Source organism: Cyprinodon variegatus, unplaced genomic scaffold (assembly GCF_000732505.1).
Source record: "Cyprinodon variegatus isolate N-32 unplaced genomic scaffold, C_variegatus-1.0 Scaffold181, whole genome shotgun sequence".
NCBI classification, from domain to species: Eukaryota; Metazoa; Chordata; class Actinopteri; order Cyprinodontiformes; family Cyprinodontidae; genus Cyprinodon; species Cyprinodon variegatus.
Genome location: NW_015150634.1, coordinates 21,648 through 48,484, shown reverse-complemented (window position 1 = coordinate 48,484; position 26,837 = coordinate 21,648). Strand labels below are relative to the sequence as shown.

The window sequence follows — 26,837 nt, the reverse complement described above, 5'->3', positions numbered from 1 at the left end:
GTGTGTGTATATATTATGCGCGCTGGTATACACAAATATGTGCTGAGGCTTGTGTTGATATTAAAACATTTGAGTTAGATTTTAATACAAGACATCTATAAATCTAGGTCATTCTGAGTAGCCTGAAGCAGACTAATTGAACTTAAAAATTCCAATTATTATTCAAATAAAAGATATCGCTTTAAAATGGCCACAGCTGAAAACAAAGTGCTGAATAAAGTTAAAAAAATTGAAATAATAATGAAGTTAATAAACAAACAAAAAAACTTTAAAGAAAGATTAAAATATCATCTTTTTTACATAATAAAATATACCATTTGTCCATTCCTATGCACCTTACCCATGACAGAGTTGTTCTTCTGGATTGAAATTGAATTTATTTAATTCGAAAAAAATAAAGAAAAATTTAATTCTAGTGATTTACCAGATTTAACTATTGTAGGCAAATTAAAAGGTCAGTTTTACTTTTTGTCTTAAGAGAAAACTAGAAACACTGAATAAGAAGCTCCCAGTAAACTCATTCAGGGGTACTTCTGCTGTCTCAGCATCTCAGCCACAGTTTCCCACACCTGGCCGAAGCATCCCTCTGCTCAGAATAGAAGCTCACTCTTCAGGGAGGAAATACACGCAAAGAATTTGCTTACTGGCACATTGGTTACGCAGCTGCATTACTATCCATCACCTCAGGCCAAATAAGGGGAATCAGAAGAGTGGTCTGAGATTTTATGCACTTTATATTTAAGTCGATGAGTTCAGATTTCACTGGAATCGGCTCTCAAAGGAAACATGTGGTATCATCTTCTGTGACTATTGTCTTTCCTCCTTATGCTCGTTTTATTTGTGTTGCACACAGCTTTTAAGAAAAAGCTTTAGGCCTGAAGAATGAAATCCTGCTGATTCTGGTCAAGAGCTTCAGGTAATGCTAACACAGAATAGAAGAGTAAGGAACTAAAATGTGATAAATGACTTGAATGCTGGTCACAGAGCTTCTGTCCTCCAACAGGAACGGGTGGAATCTCAATGAAAGGAGGTTTTATAGTGATCAGCGGAGTTTAATTGTAGTTGTCACTGCAACCTCAGCTTAATCTGACGTTGTAGTAACAACTACTTCAGAAAAATTGACCAAAGCTGGAAAAGTCTATACGACAGAGCATTTTAATTTTGTTAACAGTTTAGAATACTTTAGGTTTTTTAACAATAATATAAGCATCTTAGATCAGAACCTACACGTTTTTACTGATGCAAATATTTCATGTTGGAACAAAATCCCTAAAGGGATAGTGTTTAACAAATTAGAATTTTAATAAGCAAAACTCAAGTGTGGCTTTAATAAAAACATGTTCTATGATTGTCTAATAACATCATGTCACAGTTAAAAGTGTCCTAATAGCACAGAAATTGTATTTTACAAATACATAGCCAGTATTTATGTATATCTGGAAAGATATTGGGGGGGGGGGACTTTAAACCCCCCCAGAAATGACTGCAGATCATTTCACCCTCATTGAAGGACCATCTGTACTCTTTATCCAGTGAGAGGCAAACAAAAAGAAAAAAAAAAGGAAATAATAAGAGATAACAGCTTTATCAGGAGGGGACAATTTATGAGAGCGCGGGGCTTCAAAATGGACAGGTGAGGTAATTTAATTAACAGTGAAGTTTATTTCTGCTTTATGGTAGAGAAGGGCAGTGTAGTTCAGCATGTAGTCAGTCCCCCAGTGGAGACGGCCCGTTTATTAGCCTACACTAGATGAGCTCCATTGCAACTGTTATCAACTGCGGTTATTTTTTATAGATGTCAAATCAGTTAAAAGACGTAGGCTTCTTTCAGCTCTGTTTTCAGATGGTTTTTCCATGTGTTTCATTGTTTTTTTAGCTGATTTGACAATGATGATGAAGGTTGACGTGTCCCCTTCCATGCAGAAAGAGCAGAATGTTAGTCTCATTACAAACAAAAGCAGTGCCAAGCTTTTGTTTGTAATTCATATAGTGCACCACTAGATGGGGGTAAAACTTCCAAACTGTCACTTTAAAATCTTTAATCTGCTATAAGCAAACGTTTTTATAACCACCGTAATCAACTTGATCAGAAACCAATCTAGAGCGACAACTCTGAAAGTTTGGACTGTCTATCAGACATCTCCCCACCTTACCACATATGCTGGCGTATCCAACATGGTTTTAATGTGGTCTAATCATGAAATACTGCACATTTGATCAGTATGTAAAGGTCCCTGGTTTTTATGATGTGTCCCCTTTCAGTATATTTAACCGTAGTTTGGTTTAAAGAAAGAATTTTAGTTTTATTAGAATTTAGTTTGTTGCAAGGATTTTACAGTTTGAAGAGATAGAAAATGACACCATATGCCAACCGTCACAAGGATGTGCAAGACAAGGAAGGGCTATATATACTGCATGCATCATTTAGGGAGTTAACATTGTATTAATTCTTGAACTCATTAAGTTATTTACTGTCACATTTAGGTGCTTCGGACGGAAAGTAAGTGTTGGGGCTGGTATGATTTAAGGAGGGCTGGTCCTCGCACGCTGAAAGTAGGACTGGCCCACCGGGCAAATGCTGAGTATCACAGATTACCAGTCCGAGCTTGACTGGTACTCACCTCCCTCATACTGTATGATAACATAATCATCTAGGGATGAAAGATCCATGCTCTTTACACAATATATTTTGATGATCTAAATATAATCAGCTACTAATGAAAATCTGCTGGGCTGGAGCAGGGAAACTTCTAAAACCTGCAGGACAACTGTTTTAAAGGACCGACTTTGGGCATGAAAGGGTCAGATTTAAGAAAGATTACCCTTAACTAGAGAGAGGGCCTGCCAAACAAAGGTTGGTTTGTTATATATGATAATCTGAACTGTTGAATACTGAAAAACCATTGGTTATGTTGCACCTACAGTCTGAACCGGTGCTCTGTTTCCTCATTCCCTGTCAGCAGTGTGACTTCCACCTCTGCACGCTTATCCAACGGGGAAACTTCCAGCCTCAGCAGGATATGATGAGCTAAAAGAGAAACATTTCATGATACAGAAGACCAACTCATCGTCATTTGATCTCATTAAAAAAAAGCTCCTAATTGTTAAAACTGGTCGGAAACTTTCGGGAAGTGGGAACTTTATCCCATCTCTTACCACAAAACGGTGATGAAGACGTCGTGAGGAGGAAGACTTTCTGCTTTTCTGGAATGGGTGATGTGGCAATCCCGCTATTTTCTTTTAAACCTAAAACACACAGCTTTCATTATGGTTGAAAAAAAACATCCTAAATCAGAGAAAGCTGAGACAAGGTGCCAATGAAAGCAACCGTGTGATGAGATCAGACCCATACCTGCTAGTGTTGTAGGAGATATTAAGTTATTTTATTAATGTGTTGCTCTTGCTGTTACCCTACAGCCACAAGAGTCATTGTTTCAAAAGAAAAGTTATAAAAACAGACCAACACTAAGTGCACAAGTCTTTTAAAAGTCTGAAACAAGACCTTGTGATGTTAGAACACCACAAGATTTTTTTTTCCAACAAATTTTCTATTTGCTCGCCAAGTTCCTGCAGTCTAAAAGCTACAGTCTACTAAACTTTATGTGTCTCAAGAACAGAATATAGAGATTCATGAAAAGAGCACCCCAAGCCAAGCAGCTGCATCCAAGCCTTACATCACCTAATGCAAGACAGAGTCTAGGATGGAGTGTGGTAAAACACACTGTCATTAAACTTTAGTGCAGTGGAGACGAGCTCTCTGGAGGAACAAATCATAACTCTCTGTCTGGTGATCCAATTGACACATCTGTGCTCAGGTTCTGAAGAATGATTGTAGTGGGAATCCAAATGAAGGGGGGATTGTAATATATGCAGCTAACAAAGTCGTTACCATTGAGGAAATCAAGCCATATTCTGACATGTGTTGCTCGTTTAACCTGTTGACAGGCCACACCAAAATCACCAAAAACGATTTTCTTTTTTAAAAGCCTGAAAAACGATAAATTATATCCGCTGCTGTTCCTTAACCCTAGGAAGGCTCAAGCCTGCCATATGAAACTGTTATGATGGTGGACAGTAGCCTTGTTGTAACAGCATGAGGCTGCAAACTTGGAGACTACTTTTTATACTTTATATGAGGATGGACATCAATACAGAGTCTTTTATTATTAACGTTCTGCCTTTCTCTTTGATGTGACCTGCACATCATATTGCTAAGATATCACCAACATCTAAATGAAATGCTCGGTATTCACAACATCTACAACTAAAAGTTTAGACTTTATTCTTATGTGAGCATTCCCCCAATAGCAGCAACATGCACATTTTACTATCATCTACAATGTGACACTACAACAAAAATAACTTGTGCAATGTATATTGTGAAATTTAGTATTTGATACCGTGCAATAACCTGTTTCTCTATATTTGACAACAGCTATATATATATAAATAAATATCAATCTATATAAATACCCATGTAAACACCTTGTGCAATAACCCCTGTGTAATAATATAAAATAAAAAAAATGCTGTCATAGGTGGACACACCATATATAATGTATATATCTCATGCAACTTTTTCTCTCTTTGGCACATTCTTCTTCGTTGACTGTTTGAGCAGATGTAACATGCAAAATTCTCCACTGTGAATCAGTAAAGTCAATCAATCAATCAATCAATCAATCAATCAATCAATCAATCAATCAATCAATCAATCAATCAATCAATCAATCAATCAAAAGATGATATCAGATATCTGGTTTCTTGAAAAGGTTTTGAGTTTTTAGAAAAAAAGTTGGCAGTTCTCAGGTCTTAGGAAAAATCCCATCCATTGTCAGGTCTTGTGAATAAACGTGTCAGATCTTAGGTCTCAGGAAACGATGGAGCTTTAGCGAAATCTTGACCAGCCTAGCAGATATCGGAGTTAAACAAAGCTCTATTCTTGCCTAAAACTGTTTTCAAAGTTTTATTTTTGGGCACAGAAAGCAAAATGTATTAACTTTTAATCACAAAGCCATTGTTGTCCAAGCTTCACCAATTTGCTTTGACCTTCAATGAATCATGTATTACTAGGACCTGAGAACAGACAGAACGGAACATTGTTTTTTGACACCTGACAACCTGACAACTTTTTTCCTGAGACCTGACAACATTTGTCCAGGGACCTAAAAACTCTTTCAAATACCTGGGAACTACTTTCTGAGGCCTTTTATTTATTTATTTTTTCCTAAGAGCTGACAACTTTCCTTCCCTCAGAGCTGATATTTCATCTGACACTTCCCGCCTTTTTTCCTAAGACATGGCAACTTTCCTTCCTAAGTCAGAAAACTTTCCCTTCTGAGACCGGAGAGTATCGTTGTAAAAAAAATGACAGTTTCTTGAAACCTGAGACCTAATAACGTATTTCCTGAGACCTAAGTATCCCCAAAACTGTACATAGTAGACATCGGTGCTTGGAGTTCCTTTCTTCTCTGGTTTTACACAAACTAATCAGGTACATCCTTTACACCATCTATGATCAAAAATCTGATTCGGTACATGAACCAGTTTTGATGATAAATCAATCACATCCGTCTGTTCGCTAAAATCAAATGTCATGGAGGAAGGAGTTAAGAAACCTTTTACAGCACCTGTAGGTTGATAGTAGTCGGTTAATTAATTGCAACATCATCAAGATGTATACACAATAAACCAGATAGATTTCTGCATCATTTTCCATTTTATTTCAATAGAGGCTAAGACCGAGGTATCGTGCTGAGCAGTCCTTACCTATCACTGGACATCTTCCCTTGAAGACCCCACAGTCCAAGCAGCTACCCTGCAGGAAGTCCTCATATGAGGAGCATGGGATCCCCATCAACGGGCACGTGCCATTTAGCGCGCTCATGTAGACATGCAGCGCCCTCATGTGGTCACAAATCACATAGCCGTACACTGGAAATAACAGAAACACTGACAACACATAGAAGCCATATTGCTACAGAACCCAAGATCAAAATGAGACGTAAAAAGAAATCTATCCAGGTAGGTATACATTTTACTATTAAAACATGTTTAATTAAGATATAGCAAAATGTGAAAAAGGTACTTTTTTAAATTTCAAAAACCTACTTGAGGCAAATCTGGATCGAACACATCCAGCCTGGTCCATCCCTCCATTTAGGAAGAAGTCCACATGACCTACAGGAATAGAGATGCCAAAGTCTGGCAATAAAAAGAGAAAAAAGTTGCTTTTTGTTGGGAGAAAGCAAAGACTGAAATAGATACTGACAGAATGTAACACTTTCCATGTCTTTCATCCAAAAGAATTCTAAAAAAAAAAAAAAAAAAAAAAAAAAAAAAAACAGAAATCACCATGGCTTCCAATAAAGAGCCAAGGTAATAAATGAAACTAAATTATGCCATGTGGAGTTAAATGTTGAAAGAATCAAATGGGTTTGCTTGATTCTTGAAAACATACTTTGTCTCTTAAGATGGACACAAATACAGATATTCAATAACTCTAACATTAAAATTCTTGAATATAACCGTAAACTAATCTGCATGGCAGCAAGTAAAGGTTGACTTACAATCAGAGTCTGTGTGTATGGCCTCCACGAATAGAGCATCAGTGGGGTCTAACCGGTCAAAAACGTCAGCATCTTTAAACATGGGACCAGCAGGGTCAAGTCCTGCAAGACAGGATGGAAAACCGTCAGAAAAGCAAGGGTTTTTTGCTGTGGATGGTTAATGTTTTTAGAATTTTTTATTTGAAAGATTGAAAGCTTTAGATACAAGTGAGGTCATTTCCAAAAGAATTCAGCCGGGACCTGAACGTCAAAGAACTTATTTCGTTAATGTAAAAGTTCGAATATCTCCTTGAACCCCAGTCGGCCTCGGCAGATGGCCGCTAATTAGGGCTGGGCGATAACTCAATAACCATATATATCGATCGATAGACGTGTGGCGCAATAGAAAAAAAGAGCGTCGATAAAAGTTTGATAAAGAAGCGCAATTTTCCTTCCTTTTCATTGTAGCCTATCATGTAGGTTGATGCTAGTCACTACTTCCTCCCAACCAATCGCAATCGCAGACCAAGGTACGCCATCACAAAGGGCCGCCCTCTCAAAACAACAACACAGAGCACATGAAGATGTCTCAGCAAGTTTTTGTAATTCGCCAGTTTGGCAGTATTTCGGTTATGGCAAGTCGGACAAAAAACAAACCACAGTCATCTGTAAAATTTGTAGGGAACCAGTGAAAACGAAGTCTGCTAACACAACCAACTTGTTTTATCATCTCAGCAGCTCACACCCGCAGGAGTACGAGCTGTGTAGGCCCCGGCGCGGCCCTGCATCGTCCTCCGAGGGCGTATAGGGTATTCTATTTATTTATTTGTTATATTTATTTTGGTCACTTTAGTTAATTCTTTGTCAGTATTTAATTACATAACTCAGGTCTCTTAAGTGATTTTTCTTTACAACAATTTTGGTTAAAAAAGCCCGGGTAACAAGAGTGGCTCCGTAAAAAGAATTTCAAGGTTCTGGAGCAGCCTAGCCAGTCTCCAGATCTCAACCCCATAGAAAATGTGTGGAGGGTGTTGAAAGTCTGTTTTGCCCAGCAACAGCCCCGAAACATCACTGCTCTAGAGGAGATCTGCATGGAATATCGACATGATCAGCCAAAATACCAGTTACAGTGTGTGCAAACCTGGTTAGACTTACAGCAAATGTTTGATATCTGTCATTGCCAACAAAGGTTATGACACAAAGTATTGAGATGAACTTTACTTATTGACTAAATACTTATTTTCCACCATAATTTACAAATAAATTATTTAAAAATCCTACAATGTGATTTCCTTTGATTTTGTCTCTAATTAAAGATTACCTATTATGAAACTTACAGACCTCTCTCAATATTCTGAGTAGGAGAACTTGCACCATCAGTGGCTGACTAAATACTCTTTGGCCCCACTGTATGCATTATGCATTTGCATATGCATCCCTTGGCCACCCAAAGCTCCTGCTTTATTGAACACCAACTGTCATATTGTGTTTTGAGTGCTACCTTTTGTCTTATCCCTCTTGACATTTCGCACACTTGATTGCCAACTATTTCTGTCTTTTCTGCTGTGGAGATGCTGACTTGATCAGCTCCATTAATTCCTTGTTAAGTTATTGCAAAATATCATTCTTCTGGCGATGTTGTCTTGTTGAAGTAGATTTACAAAGCAGTTAAGTTTCCTAAGAAATGTATCAAAATCAAAGTTAAAAACACAGAGCTCAAATACAGTAAGCTAACAGGGTGCCATCATTTTGATGGAAATCATTTGTAAGCAAACTTATCTACTGACTTAGAAATTTGTATTCATAGCTTGTGACTTGGCCACTTAAAATTTTATGACAATGTCACTTCCTTTCAATCAGACAGTGGATTAACTTTTTTGAAGGACCAAAGTTTGTCAGGCCTCCTAAACATACAACATAGAAAGGACATACAGAAACAGTGGTGCATTGTGCAGATCATCTCTTGTAAAATAGTTTTTAGGCTCTGGTATCTCCTAAAGAGTTCTTCACTGTCTGAATGTTAAAGCAGCGGCTTTGAACAGTTCTCTATCAGTTGGAACAAAATAGAACTGAACAAGGCATGGAGCTGTACCAGAAATGATTTTAGCTCATTAGAGTTTCCATGGTGCAGAGTCACCTGTGATTCTTCCGATCCTTCCCTCGAACAGAGTTCCCACAAAGCCGGCTACATGTGCTCCAAGACTGATCCCAATGAAGTGGAAGGATTCCAGTTTGCAGCCATGCTTCTGTTGAAGACAGGAATGTTATTGCCAAGTTTTTTTTTTTCTGTATGCCTCAGCTGCTTGTTTTATAAGAAATTAAAGGTGAAAAACATTTAAAATGCAGTAGGTGCTTTGCAGAATTTCAAAGAAAACAACATTTACAACATTAAACTTCTCCCTTTTCTTCTTTTAGTTTGACTTTTGATGGTTTAACAACACCTTTGAGATTTGCAGGGATATCTTAAAACAATAAAGCATAGAAATACATTGTTACTGGGTAAATGGTAAACACAGAACCTTCCCCTTAATCTGCTTTTTGTGGATGACGTGGTTCTGCTGGCTCCCTCCTGTCAAGACCTAAAGCATGAACTAGGATGTTAACACTGAGTACAACCGGCTGGAATAAAGATTAGCTCCTCTAAGTCTTGAGGCAGGTTTATACTCAGAAACCAGGTCGTCTGTGTGTGCCGCAATTAACGCAGATACTCTCCCGCCCCTTCCGCAGACACTCTTGTGCACCTCCCCAAAAATTTAGGTGACCGTGCCCCATTCAGGAGGCCTCTGATTGGTCAAATCTACATCCGCTCTACACTATGCATATTTCCTGTTTGGTACCTTACTGGCTTGTTTTGTTTGTATGACCACCATTGTGGAAAACGACTTGTGAATTTGGACCACCTAGGAGAGTGAGGTGCCCGAGAATGCTGGGACCCTTTTTCCACCTGGATCCATGCTCTTTTTCACCCTCATATCCCTCTGTTGTCGTACAAACTTTTCCCTTGCGTTTTTCCACTTCCTCGGCCGTATCTAAACCCACAGCTAGTTTGTGATTGTCCCTCTTGCGTTGTGGCGTGGGATAACATAACATAGACCACAGCAGTGTATCGCAGTGAGCTTGTCGCAGATATGACACAGACATTTTTGATTTATGCTCATTTGGAAGAGGTGCTTCAGAGTGTCTGTGGATGGGGCGGGGACGTCTCTGCGTTCACCATGACACCCACGCAGACAACCTAGTTTCAAAGTATAAATCTGTGCATCATACCTGCAACAAGCTCATTGCGACACACTGCTGCAGGAGTATAACCAGCCCTTTAAGTCATGGTATTTAACTTTTTTCTTTTTAGGTCAGTAGATGAGTTAAACTATCTTGGGGTGCCGTTTTTGAGTAAAGGGAGAATGGAGGGGAGGAAGGACAGATTAGTGCAGCTGCCGGTGAAGAAGAAGCTAAGTAAAAAGTAAAAGCTTTCGATTTACCAGCTGGTTTACGATTTACCAGCTGGTTTACATAGTCCCTCCATGCTGGAGGGACTATGTCTCTCTGCTAGCCCTCACTAGAGAAGAGGAGGTGTCTGAATTTAAAGAAACTTAGGGAGAACAGCAAGGACATGTTTCGATCAGTCCATGGAAATGGGAAGATAAGGAGGAATTAATTTTCCTCTGCTGTACCTTTTTTGCTCTCTCTGCATTCTGTTACACCTTTGCTCGAACCATACTCTTGTTTTAGTTCTTTTGTGCTACTAAACCAATAGATTCTCTTTAAACTGCTGTACCTCTGTAAATGTAGGTGTTTACATCATAATTTTTTCCCTTCTTGTGTATGAAAATTTTGTATCAGAGGAAGCAAAGTGTTCTTACCTAACGAGCTGCATTCCTTTTGGTCATTTAGCAGGCACCAATCGCCAATCTCAGTGTACTTTTGGTGTCAGTCTCAAGTTTTGTCTCCTATCCTCTAAAAACAATATCATTTGCATACCTTCCATGTTTTCCATCAAGGTGATGGCAGCTTTGAGGATAATTCTTTTGCAGGGAAAAGAGATGAAGCTCAATACCAGTAAATCTAAGAAGGAAGGTTACTTCACGTATAAATCCTCAGAAATGCTGTTCAGAGATATGCTTTACCCAGTTCCACAAAACCTTAAGTCACATAGTCACATCATTTGACATCTTTAAAACGTATTACCAGTAACTCACACAGTTTGTACACAATGTTTTTTGACAAAAATTGTGGCAAGATATTTGTTATTTTTGTCTTTCAAGCCTTTCCATGTATATTAACCAATAGGAACATCATGTGATTAGGACTACATCACTGTGCATGTATACAGTTGGTCAAAAGCTCCAAAAGCTCAAACAATGGAGGTTAATCTGTGTTAAACTCCCAGTGTGGGTCAGAAAACAAGTACAAGATCAAGTGGCATTACAGCACAGTCGGCACAGTCAAGACTTATTTATTAGCTGTGTCAAAGGTCACCAATCCACTGAATATTATCCTCTCCATTGTCGCTACAAGCATGCATAATGTGAGAGATTACATTTGAGTCAACGAGTCGATGCAATCAACTGGTTTTCCTTAGATAGAAAACTTTGAATCAATTTGACTGGATGATCTGGTGAATTTCACATGCCTTGAGATGACGTGTTGTGAATTGGCGCTATATAACTAACTGAATTGAATATTAGTTAATTTCTTCTACCAGCAGGTTGCGCCACATCTGTTATGTCAGCTCATCGCACCAAGTGATGTGATTCTGTTTAAGCTCAAAAAAAGGACTATCAAAACACTTTCAGGACGGACACTTTGAATATAGCCTTAATTTATTGTAATCATGTGGATATTCTTTTTGGTACAGGCATATAACATAACTACCTGAACCTTAGGCTGTTTTGTAAAGAAGAAATAATAGAATATTCATAGAAATAATAGAATATTAATGTCCTTATCAAAACACTTTCAGGACGGACACTTTGAATATAGCCTTAATTTATTGTAATCATGTGGATATTCTTTTTGGTACAGGCATATAACATAACTACCTGAACCTTAGACTGTTTTGTAAAGAAGAAATAATAGAATATTAATGCCCTGAAATTCTACTCCTGACATGGAGTAGAAATAAGCAAAAGAACATTGTGAACTGGATGTGTTGTTATACCGATTCTTGCTACAAATACAGCATAGTTTTTATATGACCCTGTAAGCAGAGAAGCACGTCTGGAACCTAAGCTTAACTACAGCAGCGTACCCTACACTATGCAATATGGGGGAAAAGGAAAAGGAAGAGAGCAGATGCTATGTTGTTTACTTAAACTGCATTTTTACCTACCATCAAGTTTCTTTATGAGTGTTTTGGCTCACTGAGAAGGTCAAAGTGATGTCAGGGGCAGAACAAGTGCATGAAAATAAGAGGAAAAAGTTTTCTCTACATTTTCATACAGTGGAAGCCACACTCTTCGAGGATCCAGATGATTTTAAATTGTGAGAAGCATAAAAAACGGCATATGAAAACGTAGCAGTCAAACCTGGTTGGAATTATTTCCTATGTAAAATACTCTTTAAAACACTTTCTGAAACAGATTTACAATTGTCTCCCATGCTGGCCTCATTCCTTTTTCATTGATCTGGCACCAACATCTGGAATAAAATATAGTTTCTCTGACCTGTAGCTGGTTGATGAGAACAGAAATCTGCAAAGCCACCTCCTTGTAATTCTGCACCACCAGGTTGTATGCGAAAGAAGCGCCATAAATCCAGTCCACCACCACAACATTCGCATCCTGAGCCCTGAGCAGGGCCTGGGCCAAATCCGTCACCCAGGATGGCTTCCTTCCCAGGGCCCTGCAAGGATGGAGGTCCGGTGGGTTCAGAGTAAAAAAAACAAGCATTATATTTTGAATGTGTGCTTAGCCATTCCTGTGGGTCAACCATGGAAACAGAAACATGTAGTTTTAGATTTGGTATTGAGAACGTGACATTTTGTTCATAATCTGAGTTTTTCCACTATTGGTTTGAGAACTTTAGTTTTTTTTTTTAGCTGGAGCTCAGAGTTAAGTTCTTAAAGATGAGCAGTCTGCCTCTTTGGCTGAACACTGTATTTGAGGAACACAGCTTTGATTGTTTGCTACCCATTCAAAGAATCATCCCGTCTTTATTGGGAACCAAAATGTTGGTTTACTTATATTGCTTCCAAACGTTATGCTTTTAATTACCATCTTTTTATTTTTTTATTTCAGCTAAAATAAAGGCTTGGGCATTTTTGAGGCCCTAGGCAAATTTAGATTTTGGGGCCCTTGCTTTCTTCCCACACTATCTATTGCTGCAATCAACAGTCTGATAGTTCACACACCTACAATAAAGCCATGGTGGTGCGGTTTACAATCCTCTAATTGCATGCAAAAACTGACCAAAAAATAAGTAACCATGTCTCAAAATCAATGTATTTACCCTTAAATTAGGGAGGAAAATAAGATGATTTGCCAATTGAAGGAGTATTCTTACCCTTTTAATAAGATAATTACATATTATGCACTTGAAATAAGATAATGCTTTATCTTATTATTATTTCTTCCATTGATATTTGTTTTACTTACCCTTCTGAATAAGGGTAAATACTACTATTTCAAAAACATTTGAATTATTTTTTGCAGTGCAAAAAGTGATAAAATAAAACTGTGTCGTGTGGGTCCTACTTTTTGGTTTCAATTGCAACAACAATGCAAAAAAACCCCAAAAACCCTGTAGTGCAAGATAAAAAAACAAACAAAATAGTTCTAACAATATATACATATATATATATATAAAAAAAAAAAAAAAAAAACTAGACATCATTGATTGAAATAAATTATAAAAAGTCAGATCTTTCTCTCAACTGTGTATCAGTCTAATGTATAAATAATGATTTCTACAAGGTTTAAGGTATTTTGACGTGAAAATGCATAGTTTTATGTTACTTTATTTGTAAAGATATCATTATACATGATATCTATACAGATAAATGCTTCCCCCCATATATCTAAGTAACTCAAGCAGTTGCTTATTTTGCTTGTTGTTGGGCCGGCCATGTAGGAAACATTTGGACCATCCAGGACCTTTGACTCACCTGTATCCGTGGACGATAACTTTAGTTGGACGGGAGGTGTTAAAGTAAGACGTTGTATTGCCAACATAGTCCTGATCAAACCTTTGTGCACAGTCTGGATTTTTCCTGGTCAGCAGCAGATATTGGACCTCCAGTTTGCCCATATTCTGTCGGTACTCATGCCATCTGGTGTTGTTGATCTCAGCACACTGAACATCATCCAGCTTCTCACCTGCAGCTTTGTGTGCAAATATAAAAAGATGAATGAGTTAGTCATGCAGCTACAGACACTTTATATGTTTTCTTTTAATAACATTTCTAGAAAGAAAGCTTTAAAAACGGCACACATGCCCGGGGCCCGACCTGAGGGCAGGAAGCCTTCAAATTTCACAGAACAGGCTGAAAAATATGCAGTTTGCATAAGAGAGCAGTTTCAAGTGTAAACTTGAAACTGCTTTTTGGACTTTTCATACGGCACCCCATTAAACTGCTATCAAAGTTTTGAGGTTACGTTTTTGTCTTTTATTTCGGATGAAACAGATCCAATTGTGCACAGCTCTGCTTTGGCCGGAGATTCCCTCCCATTCATACAAAATAAATATGTTATTAAGTTTATCTAGAACCTTTAATAAAAAAAAAAATATATATACTGTTAGCTCAGCAGTTCACTTTAGAAACAAGCTTTAGAGCAGAGTCCAAAAGCAATCAAACAGGGCAAACATAAAACTCAAGATAGTCATTCCCTCCAAATCGGTTGACAGTGAACTTAACTGAGACAATTAATTTAAGCTTAAACTCTATTTTTCTAAACATAATAACTTTTTATTTAATTAGATGCGTCTCTGAATGAAACAATTATGTGATAAGCAGGATTTTGCTGAACTGGACTGCATATTGAGGACACAACTAATCCAGTTCAGACGCGTTATATCAGAGCCACTAATCATTATGGGGTGAAAGGGCCTTGAGGACAATACTCAGGCACCCCTGCTTCAGAAAATTAAATTAATGAAAAAACAGAGAGGCAAAATTAAAGGGGTCTGTAAATAAAAAAATGAAAAATGGAAATGACTCTAAAGGAATTAAAATTCATAAAACCCATCAGTAAAGTCTCATCCTTGATCGGGGGCGGCATGCTACAGGGTCATAGAATGATTCTATAGGGTATTTGGGCACCCTCTAGAGGCGTGGCTGAGTTTTGGATCTATTTCATGTGTTTACATCACTAATCTCTGTTTATTCACGGGATTGCTGATAGCCCGAAGAAAGTGAAGCCACCGGCCGCCATGTTGGTACTCCCCTCTCCCACAGAGTTGCCCTATAAAAATGCCTACCTTGCATTTTGCTGCAAAAATAAGCAGTTTGCCGGCTGTGGGAAGACGTTACACATGTAATTTCACAGTCAGTTGATGTAGTAACCAAGAAAACCCATATATACGCCGATGTATCCCATAGTATAGTATGCAGTGTAATGTTAGTCTGTCTATCTTGGACTGACTCCAAGATATTGATTGAGTTAGTCATTGACATTGTGTCTAATGTTTAACGTACAAGTGGAGTAAATAAAAAGTAATTCACTGTGAAATGTCAATGTAGTAATTCTTTAAGTGGATGACACTATCATTTTTGTTGTGTTTCTCCTTTGAAAAAGTCATCTGCTGAAATATATTGCATGCTATATTGAAGAAAGAAAAAGAAACTCAAACATTTTTAAAGGTTAACGCACAGACAGAGTATACAAGTTTATAACATCATGCATGAATTATTTGCAAATAGGAAAATACTATATCATTAAGAGACATCTACATGTAATTCAGTCTGAATGTGAAATCTTGAAAATATCTGTAATATATAATCACCAAAACAATGTCATCACTAAATTTATATTACATGTTCAGCCTCATGTACATCATTTAGCACTTTTGGCACATCTGCATTATTGTGCTCCAATAACACATTGATTTTGTTGTGAGGTATATGTATAATATATCATATTAAATTATTTATTAAATGATTTATGAAATGATTAATTGACTTTAAAATGAATATGAAATGTGATGGGCCTATTTTTTAAATTATAGGTTAAATGAATCTACTTATGCTTTGAAACAGCAAGTGTGTGTCAAAGTGACGCATTTATCTTTATTTTAATAGACTTAAGGCCCGCTGAAAATGAGAAAATCATCTTTGTTCGACACTGTAGCGCACATATTGTTTGCATTGCGACCTTTCTAACTAGGGAGTACCAATATGGCGGCCGGTGGCTTCACTTCAATCCCGTACTAACAGGCAATCAGCAATCCAGTGACTAAATAGAGATCAGTGGTTTACATCTGATGCTGCCATGTTTGTTTCAGAGTTATCATGTAACCAAACATATTCACATGCAAATTTAATTGCATTGGTTATTTAATGGATTTACAACAAAAGTAGCAGAATATCAACAGTTTTGTGAACATTTGTTATTGAAAAGCAACTTTTATGTGTTTAGGAAAATTCAACCAACTTCTTTTCAGTTCTTTGTAATTCATCTTTGCTAGTACCATGTGTGTATTGTAAGCAGATTCAGCTGTGTCCCTCAGTGTATGAAGGGAGGTTGAAATTGGAAAAGAATATAGAACTCAACATGACAAAAAAAAACATAAAAATATATTTCACTTTCTCTTCCCATGGCTGGAGATTAGACTGGTCTGTTTACGTAAGAGGCAGACTGAGTGGTTTCTAAGACATTTCTAAGTGTCTGAGCTCAGGAAACTCATTCCTTTTCCCTCATTTTAATCTGACAGACAATCAAAGAAACATCCCAAAAATGCCTCATTGAGGAAAAATGACTTACCCAGCGTTTGTGGTGAACTGTAGACCAGCAGAATGCTGAGGAGAATGGCTTTGTCCTCCCAAAGCATTTCTGTGATTGAACGGTGAATCAGGCTGCTGGCTGCCAGAGAGCTTTACTTACAGCTTAACAAGCCTCAGCTGCTCTGTTTGTGCTCTGCAGGACGATGGAAGAGGGAGGAAATCTCAGCTCTGAAGCTCTGGAACAAAACTCCGGCTTAAACTGAGGGTCAGCAGGTATGAAGCAAGACCAGAAAGCTCTGAATGCGCTGAGAAGGATATGTTTCTTTACTCCTAAGAAAACCAATCCCGTTGAAGCCTTCATGCATCCATAACAACCTCCTGTCTCTGCTTTTCCCTTTACTCCACTCACAGTCATCATATTTAATGGTGGGTGGTTAGTTTTTTTTATGTTTTTGTTTTTTTCTCCCTGTCTGTGTTTTTTGTAGTGAGGCAACGACTGGTTGGAGGTCCTCGCCTGGTGGTGAATCCATGACCTCATTTGTGTTCAATGGCTGTTTGTTTAAAATGTTGGACTATGGCCTAGCTGCCCACTGCTCTGTGTGGTTTCTGTGCTTTGGGAGAGGAGAGAAGCAGGGTCAGAGAAGGTGAACTGAGGTCAGAGAGAAAGCAAAAAGAAAGGTTGATCATTTTATTCGTCTTTCAGTGGATGCTGTGTTACATAATTAATACTGTTTGTTCAAACTGAATCAAATGCACATGCATGCCCCCCCCCTCACACACACACTCTGAGACAATCCCCTAGAAAGAGGTCAAGGGTCTGTGCTGCAGCTGCTGGTTCTGTTGTGTAGAGCTGGTTCAGAGCTCAATAGTAACCAAGACTCTAGTGGTGAAAAGAAGAAATATGCCGTAACAGCTAATCTCTCTTTCACAGCAGGTTTGTGAAAGGGACATTTACTGGAAAGGGGGAAAAAAAAAGTGCACTTGGCATTTTATTGAAAATGTTTCTTTATTCTTTTTTGGAATACACACAAAAATCAAAAGAGAAAACAGTGATCAACAAGTTATTTCTAATTTTATTATTTCAAGATAGGTCATGAAGGATCAGTCAAATGTAACCCATAAAACAGTCTAAAATCGTATTTAAATTATGCACACGTTTAGAATGCTGTATTTACTTATTTTTTATCCTACTTTAAACCAGTTCTTTTTCATAGTTAATTTATATAATAACTGTTATATTAATTTGTAGAATGTCTATAGAACCTGTGATTCCTCACTTATCCTAAATATTTTTCAGTATTGTCTTAATAAAGTTAATATACTTAAGTGTATCTATATATTTTTTAATTACATTTGGATTTGAAAAGTTGAAGATGAATTAATTCCTGACCTGTGGATCTTGACGAAATGGTAAAGAAAACAGAAAATGTAGCAGTGTAAAAAAGTTTTCCACTCAATATGTGATAGATGTTTATTACCCAAACTTAAACAGTGGACCGTGTATTTATTGGCACCTCTGGCGTATGAAAGATTTTTATTTTTTTTTGCAGAAAATATTGACAATGCAAATTTTAAATTAGTTTTTATTTACTGATATTCAGCAAATAAATTTAATAACTGAAGTAAACCCATCAAATCACCAGTAAATTGATATATATTACCAGATTAGTGAAAAATAATCTAATAAATTAGATTAACTTCAGTTGATTAGATTAACTGATTCTAATCTAATCAAATAACTTAATTCAATTAACTGTTGCTGATAAAACTGAAGTTCTATCTGTTGTATCTAAAGTTAGAATAATGGATAGAAAAAGTACATAAAAAATAATTGGTTTTGCAACTACCAATATATGGAGTTGCATTAAAAATTGGATACAATAAACTAACTAATTTATTAATTCTTTACTATTTATCTCAATTAAATCGTTTAAAAGCTTCTGTGTTCATATGAAATACATATGATGTCACACAAAGGCCCATTAAACAGAACCAATGCTTAAAATGGAAAAGACTAGAGAATATGCCATTCTAGTAACGCACAGGTGTTATAATTCTCACAATTTAGGAATGAGACTAACTACTGTTGGATTATTTGAATGAATCATGTATGTGCTTGTTAAACCCTAATATGAAGGCTTATGTTTATCTAATCAGGACAAGATTTGGAAATGAAATGAGAGCACAGAGTGGATTATTCTTCACATATAGCTCTGTCACTGTGCATTTGGGTTGTCCTTGATCTAACAACACTGTATTATTTTAATATGGCTGGAGCCAATGAAGTCTCCTCCTTTACAAACATATATGATGTAATGATGTGGCAGGCTGTGTGTATATAATGCTTCTTTAACTGCTATTCTGGGCCAACTTTCTGAAGAAGCAACCCCATGGTAACAGCTGATTTCTGTCAAAATCTGTTGTCATGCCTCATAGTTATTTAATACATATACTTTATGAAGTGTTATTTAAAGTTTTTGCTCCGAGTGATCCCTTCTCATGAATTAATCGGGGAGAAAAAGCTTAATAATGTAAATACAGAGCTTTCCTTTACACTATGGACTCCTAATTTCTGAAATCTTTAGCGAAAGTTTTCATAAAAAACAACTAGAAATGTTACAAACAATGTTGGACAAGGGAGATGGTCGGCAAAGAAATTTCTAAAGATCACTACAGCTTAGGGTCACCTGGTATGGAGAGTAACAGGAGCCACAATACATTAAAAGAATAACTTATGAAAAAAGAACTTAAATGTATTACTTATTTGAAAATAAGGAATTTATTTATTAAAAATATAATTAATTCTTTGGTCCTATTTAATTAAAGTCAAGGAGGCAGAACTAAGGCTTCTCCAATAGAAACCCTGATTGGCTGTTTCTCACTGAGCAAGATAGGAAAACTTCTTTTTGGGTATTTTTTATTTACTCTAAAGTGTATATTATCGCTAAAAATAGCAAAATAAGCTTCAAAAATATATTTAAAGCCCATTTAGTGAACGGTAAATGATTAAATAACTTTAGTTCTTAAAATAAAATTTATATATTTATTGAGATTCATATAATTGATTATATATTCAATGAATGAATTCAGTTTTTTCCTATTCTAAATAAATTAATAACACATTTAAATAAATATTTTTTAAGTAATTAGTTTATTATATTATGGCACCAGTCACCCTCCATAACCGCGTCTTAATAACAGTTAATTTAAGAGCGTTTGTTTTTATATATTTTAAAGGTGTACCAATAATTGTGATGGACCCTGTCTGATTTATTTTAAGGTAACTGTTTGTACAATAAGGAACATGTGAATTATTATATTGATAAGAACTATCCTCACACTGTGTTTTCAGCCAGTGCACGAAATGTTCGATGTTCTCAAATATACTTTTCGTTTTTTAAACCATAATGAACTAACTGGACATGATTTTTTGCCTTTCCATTGGCAGCTGAGAGGCGAGCCACTCTGTGGTGCGTTTGCGGGCCTCCTCCCAGCTGTAGCGGGGGACATACCCCAGTTCCTTCTTGGCTTTCTGATAGGAGAAGGTAAAGGTAGTGTTCAACAAGGTGAGCAGCTGCCTGTTCAGCGGCGGCACGATGCGAATGAACGGTCGTAGAATCGTGCAGATTGCCTCTAGGAAATAACACAATATATAAAAGATGCTGAGAGGCAGCCTGAGTTTGTCCTGAATACTGAAGCCGAGCGGCGACATCAAAACGTGGTTGAAGTCTGAATAACTTGTGGGTGGGGTGTCGTCAGAAAGGAAGTAAAAGTTCCCGCCAATGGTGTTCCTTTTTTGTGCATCTTTAAGGCTACGAGCGGCCTGGAGGTGACCGAATGCCACGTTGCCCACGTAGACTGGATTCACGTGGGCCTCTGGTACAGACATGCGTAAGAGAACATTGTTGTTTCGTATCCCGTCGCCCATGTGGTGCAGCAGGAAGCGGCAGCCATCCCCATAGATGTAGGTAGGCCTGAGGGCGCATGTGGAGAGTCGGCCTCCATTTTGCAGCGTCTCGTTGTTAGCCTGAAGGGTTATCTGCTCAGCCTTCCACTTAGTCTTGCTGTAGTTGAACTTGAGAGTTGTGTCATATTTTGTGTCCTCGGTGCCGTTTATTATTGGCTCTCCTCTGGGGTTTGGCCCCATCACTTCCACAGTGCTGGTGTAGATGAAAGAAAGCACGTTCTCTTGGATACAAGCCTCCAAAAGCAGCTGAGTTCCTGCAATAAGAAAAATCATAACTCTATTAAACAACTTTAATTGGAGGGATAAACTCAAAAAGGTACAGTGTGACTCTGTATTCTTCCTCTTTTTACATTTTGTCAGAATTTAATTGAATATTAGATCAAGTCAACCTAAAAAAGCAGCTTTCAAATTATTTATATTTTATTCTTTGTCACAATAAACTTTCCAAGTACGGGTTATTAGGGCCCGAGACTGTTTCTTTTTTTTTTTTATACGAGAATAATATGATCCCCACCACAGTGGGAACCATTATCTACCAATTGGGGAAACACAGCAATTTTTAAACCTTCCCAGAAGTAGCCAGTCTCCCAAATTACACCAAGATAATCTAATCTGGGACGTCAAAAAATAGCAAGTTATGCAAAAACAGTCATAGTGTTTATAGTTAATAATATAACAACAAATATTGAGCAAATATTGTATTTATGAAGAAGTTTTAAGGCCAAATTCACAATCACCAACAACCAAAAAAGAGCATGCTGATTCAACAGGTCTCTTCACAGGCAAGACTTCAGTAAAAAAAAGATTTGGTGGGTCTAATGGAGCCTAGGCAGAAATTCAACTGAAGAAACTCCTTGTTTTTTCATACATCCACCTGCGACACAGCCAATCAGCTTTGAATCACACCTCTACGAAAGCCAATCAGCATCCAAAGCTCATCTTAAAAGGCCTCCGATACGCACCTGTCTGCTCCTGTGCGCAAGCGGTGGATGCGCTGTGACTTTTTTCAGGTGACCCCTTTTCAACCCCCCTCCAGCCCCTCCTTCACCTTCGTAGCTAAAGCTTCATGTGAGTGTGATTCCTCCCGGACTCTTACTGCATTCCCTGTCTCATTTTAACCGGTCTGGGGGAAGACCGCCATGTTGAGCCTGGTTCTGCCAGAGGTTTCTTCCCAACAGGGAGTTTTTCCTCTCCACTGTCGCTTCATGCTTGCTCATCATGGACAGGTTCTCTCAACCTGTGTTATCAAACTGGACTTCCATCTTCCAGGTCCCTGAGTGAAGCTCTAGTATCAGCTCACACAGTCCACTGGATCTCCTCATGAAGCTCAGCAGACCGTGTCTTTAACCAGCAGCCTACAGACTGACCAACTTCATCTATCTCCACTCCGACACCAGTTTCATGCCTGGGGGGAAACAGCCCTATTCTTTGCTCCTGTTCAAGCATATCTATCAAAATTAAGTGCTATGTTTCCTGCCGAGGTCTCAGCGCCAAAGACAAAGCGATTGTATCAATACATTTCTCCTAATTGTCTTTTCTCTTTGTGTGAGTTTTTCAGATTCAATTAGGCAAATATTAAACACTTTAGAAGGAAAACTNTCACACAGTCCACTGGATCTCCCCATAAAGCTCAGAATACCAGCAGTCTACAGACTGACCAACTTCATCTATCTCCACTCCACCACCAGTTTCAGGCCTGGGAGGAAACAGCCCTATTCTTTACTCCTGTTCAAGCATATCTACAGTATCAAAATTAAGCGCTATGTTTCCTGCCGAGGTCTGAGCACCAAAGACAAAGTGATTGTATCAATACATTTCTCCTAATTGTCTTTTCTCTTTGTGTGAGTTTTTCAGATTCAATTAGGCAAATATTAAACACTTTAGAAGGAAAACTAACAAAACAAATCAGTAACTATTGTAAAAACTAAAGTGATCAAATCAAGGGTCAGACTTAGATCCCTGTGACATTAAAGATAGGCCATTATTGCTTCCATGAGTCAAAGTTAAAGAAATTAAGCAAAGAGGAACGGACCACAACTCTCTCCAGTTATTTAGAAATCATGTGACCAGGCACTTCAAACACATGGCAGTCATCACCAAGGGGGACACAACCACAGCCAGGGTAGTTTGGAAATATAGCTTCTTTTAATAATTTAAATACTGCTTTTTAAATCTACTTGGATTATATTTACATTTTTAATTTTTGTAATCATTTGATCAAAAGCAAAATAAAAAACTTTTGGCCAAAAACTGCTTCTCTGCTCTGCCAAACCAATTAAATTTCATTGTATTAAACAGTTTGCAGTAAAGGAAATTACCTTTGACATTGACTCCGTACATCTCGCTGTACGCCACTGATTCGGTAACATCGATAATGGAGGCGATGTGGAACACCATCGATGCGCCACGCAAGGCTTTTCTTAAGAAATCCCCGTCTCTGATGTCCCCCTCGAACACGCTCAGCATCGTCTTGCCTCTGCAGTCTGAAAAATGAAAAAAAAAAAAAGGATCATAAATTCCATAAAAAAATTTTATATTTCTATTTTCATCTTGAAAATCATCTGAAATTCTATTGAGACATATTCCTAAGAATTAACATTATATATATATATATATATATATATATATATATATATATATATATATATATATATATATATATATATATATATAAGCAAAAAATAATCATAGAAAAATTTTAAATCTTTAAAAGACAACCTTAGAGAAAATAAAATACGCTTTGAGAAAAAAAAAGCCCATAAAATAACAAACACACTAAAAGAAAAACTGAAAGATAAACTTTATGAAAAAAATGAAATCTTTTGTAGAAGATAAAAGCATTCAGCATTAAGTATAGCTTGTAAATGAGCCTTGTATGAAATGGGCTGGTCGCCTTTTCACATGTCAGCGGGGATGTTTGTGAGATCTTTTTGTTTTTGTATAAGGATATATTTCTGTGTGTGGGTTTTAGTGGATGTGTCTGCCTAAAACCAGAGTTCAGTCAAGCCTGAATCTCTTTAATACCGCACTGACCTGAATATAGGGCTACCCTGATTATAAGACGACCTCCCCTTTTCATGGCCAGGTTTCAGGGACAAAACAAAAAGAACGAAAAGAAAAAAAAAAGACTGATAAACTAGATTTATTTGGTTTAAAGAAACTACTTTATATCAAGTGCTAGCAATTTCATTTAAAATTATATTGGATTGAAAGATTTATGCAATTAAACATCAGAAAGTTAAAAAAAACCCCCACAAAAATGACACATTTAATTGAAATCTTCACTTCAACTGGAATGCAATCTAAACTTTGCTCACGGAACGTCTAAAAAACCTGGATGAGTGCAACAACAAGATGATGAACCACAAAGCATTTTATTTTTAGAATATGAAAAAAAAGAAAAAAAAAGAAAAGAAAACTGTATAGGTACATTTAAGTAAGTAATTTTAGGAAAAAAAAACTTGTATGAGTAGATGTTCTTTACAGTACTTTAACTTTTATTCTTGTAGAGAGAATATTTAGACTCTTAAGTAAGTTTTCTGATTACATTATGGACCATAAGCACCTCAGCATATCTGGAGAACTGATTAATATACAGTAAAATGTAGATATTGTCACTTGAACTCCTTAAGCCTTTTATAAGATACGTATATTCATTAATTACTCTGAGGACTGGTTTTAAATGTACATGTTAAAAAAATATGTTTTGAAAAGTGTTTCATCTATACATATTTGCTATTTTCTAATAATTTAATAGTATTTTTATTAAACTATTTTACTTTATTATATACTAAGGAATACCAGAATTTGTCCATAAATCTCTCTGGCTACATAAGTGTAAATGTTAAATTAAGGAGGCATTTTCCAATTCTTGAATGATTTATCAGATGTCTATGTTCCACTTTTGCTTTAAAGTAGTCCTTCTCTTACTGGAGAAAACGTTTTGGGTAATCGACTCACCTTGGTTTAAACTTCTTTATGGGGACATAGTCATGTTAATGCCAAAGAGACCAAAATTCAGCTGTTTATAATAAATTAAGGATCTATACTCCATGCTTACAAGGGAGAGTAAAATAAAGCAAATGCAAATAAAAAAGTAAAATAGAATAAATAAATTCTTAAATAAATGCATTCTTAAATAAATACCTAATTAAATTCTTAAATAAAAAAATAAAAAAACTTATGTTTAAATAAATAAATAAAGTAAAATAGAATCCCGGCGCTGGGCTGCTATCCTCCAATGCTCCGGCGCGTTCATAAAATTCCTGGTCACATGGTGTTGCCATAGCAAATATACACAGAAAAGCTATATTTACTAACAAAAAAAAAGCTTAAAAGACAAAATATGAAATACTTGCAAGCAGGGTGCCGTAATGTGTCATAAAAACGCAGATTTGATTATATAACTGACGTATACATTTTTAAAATGTAATATAACTTGACAAAGTAGCTTTTTGTTTCAGTCATCCAGTTAATTAATGGATCAGATATTTTCTGTTTTCTTTGAAGGTAACATGACTTTACTTATTAGCAGGTGAATTAGAACTTTAATGCTAATTCAGTTTAGGAATTACCTGATTTTTGAAAATTAATTACATTTCTGTAACATTTGATACCATTTTTCAGTTAGGGAACTCTGTTTGGTATAAATTGCATTACTGTGGATTAATTAATCCCAGTATTGAGGTGAACTGAAACAGCCATGATGGTGAAGGACATAGATAAAAGCCTAAGGCCATAAACAAAAACAACTGTTATTTATACTGAAGTCTGTGGTCCTGTGGCCTTCTCCTTACGGTACCAACAGTGGTTATCTGCAGAAACATCCCAAGATAAACACATCCAGATCGTATCGCTTCACAGTGACCTTGTAGAAGTACCCACACTATATATTACCACAGTACAGCTTTAGGGGTCAGTAAGTTATTTATGACTGATCCAAAGTAATTTATAGTTTTGAGGTGAAAGAATGAAGAAGATAACGTGAATAAACTTACTATTGTTTAGTAGCTATCAGAGTCCGCATGAGTTACATTTAATCTTTCATAAACTCAACTGTTGTGATAAAGTTGGGAGAAACGTGGAAACATACGAGACAGAAATCTAATTTAAGGTGCAACCTGATCCTCACTGTGAAACATGGTGGTAGAAGAATTATGCTGTGGGAAAACACTATTAACCGAGCACACGAAAGTTGGTGAGGGTCAGAGGTTAATGCAGGACAGTTGTGCTTCAAGGCTTTAGGAGGAAGAAGACCTGAGACTGGATTGGAGAGGGAAACGCTAAACATACAATCAGATGTTTAGGGGAATCAATATTATACTCTTCATGGTTATAATCTGATGCATTAATGTTAAAATCTCTTTCTCTCCTTTGGAGAAGAGGGCTTTCTCTGCTTCGACACATCTCTTAAGAATATCCAGAAGTTTGCTGTTATGTAAAAAAAAAAAAAGGCATAATATAAAAATATATGAGGCATAATATATAATGTATTATATAATATTATATATATTATCTTTGCAAGGATTATATGATGTCAAAATAGTTGACATTTGTCCACTTCTTTTTAAAATAGAAATTGCTCTTTTGAAGGAATTTGCTTTGTTTTAGAAGGCTATGCATGTTTTCCATTTAAGAAATTGTCTGCAAGTCAGGATGGAGATGTGGTTTCATACTTTTTGAGTTAAATGGCATACAAATTTACTAAAAGACAATAAAAACAACATTTTATTGCTTCTGGTTGGCTTTATAAAAATATTATTCATTCCTAGATTTCCAAATGAGCACTAATTATGAGCCTGGTGATACCGTGTCTCTTGCGATCTTGCAGATATAAAAAAAAAAACAAAAAACTTTCATTCTTTATTTGTGAAGGTGCTGGACCATTTTGTTGATCCTTCAAACTTAGTTTTTTTTATTATTTTTTTTTTTTTTACAGGAGATTTATAAAGTTTTTCCTAAATTCTTAAGGGAATATTTGTGATCTTAGTCCAAAAACTGTCCAAAAGCCATTCGATCATGCATATGTGAGCTATCACAACTGTCTATTAACAGTTTATTGAAAGCGTGCCTTGGCAAATAAAAATTTGTAAAATCTGGTTCACTTTTAAGATCATTTTAGAACAGTTTGACTTATTGCACTCCAGCTTCTTGTATTTTCATTTAAAAAAAGTAAAAGGCAAAAGATGTTATCCTGTATCACATTTAATAGTGTGATCATAAATAGCCTATTTAGCAAAGAATATCCTTAAAATTTACTTTTTTCTGTTGAAATGTATTTCTTTTGAATTATTCAGGTAAAACAAAAGATATACTCTGCTAATAATAACTTTTATTAAAATTATTTAGAAAATTCAAAATGTATCATGAGTAAATTATTTTTTTCTGTCTTTTTATATAATAGTTGATGCAAGGGAAACAGTTTTTTTTTTACCCTCCAGACTCT

General features: G+C 36.5%; 2 protein-coding genes across 3 annotated transcripts in view; both read right to left on the bottom strand.

Moving 5' to 3' along the window:
- pla1a (phospholipase A1 member A) overlaps positions 1-16,824 on the bottom strand; it is a 20,627-nt gene extending 3,803 nt beyond the window's left edge. Inside the window, exons 1-9 of one of the 2 annotated variants that reach the window (XM_015378896.1) lie at positions 16,466-16,824; positions 13,651-13,867; positions 12,212-12,389; positions 8,686-8,794; positions 6,570-6,671; positions 6,112-6,204; positions 5,770-5,952; positions 3,157-3,246; positions 2,923-3,028 (exon numbers count right to left, since the gene is read on the bottom strand). In XM_015378896.1, the coding sequence (XP_015234382.1) occupies positions 2,923-3,028; positions 3,157-3,246; positions 5,770-5,952; positions 6,112-6,204; positions 6,570-6,671; positions 8,686-8,794; positions 12,212-12,389; positions 13,651-13,867; positions 16,466-16,532 (1,145 nt within the window). In that variant the 5' untranslated portion in view covers positions 16,533-16,824. The remainder of the gene's footprint in view (positions 1-2,922; positions 3,029-3,156; positions 3,247-5,769; positions 5,953-6,111; positions 6,205-6,569; positions 6,672-8,685; positions 8,795-12,211; positions 12,390-13,650; positions 13,868-16,465) is intronic. The other variant, XM_015378897.1, reaches the window with a different exon arrangement.
- A 2,702-nt stretch (positions 16,825-19,526) lies between these two features.
- Positions 19,527-26,837, bottom strand: part of LOC107087352 (3 beta-hydroxysteroid dehydrogenase/Delta 5-->4-isomerase-like) — a 13,395-nt gene continuing 6,084 nt past the window's right edge. The window contains exons 2-4 of the mRNA XM_015378889.1: positions 26,826-26,835; positions 22,711-22,875; positions 19,527-20,646 (exon numbers count right to left, since the gene is read on the bottom strand). Of these exons, the coding sequence (XP_015234375.1) occupies positions 19,838-20,646; positions 22,711-22,875; positions 26,826-26,835 (984 nt within the window). The 3' untranslated portion in view covers positions 19,527-19,837. The remainder of the gene's footprint in view (positions 20,647-22,710; positions 22,876-26,825; positions 26,836-26,837) is intronic.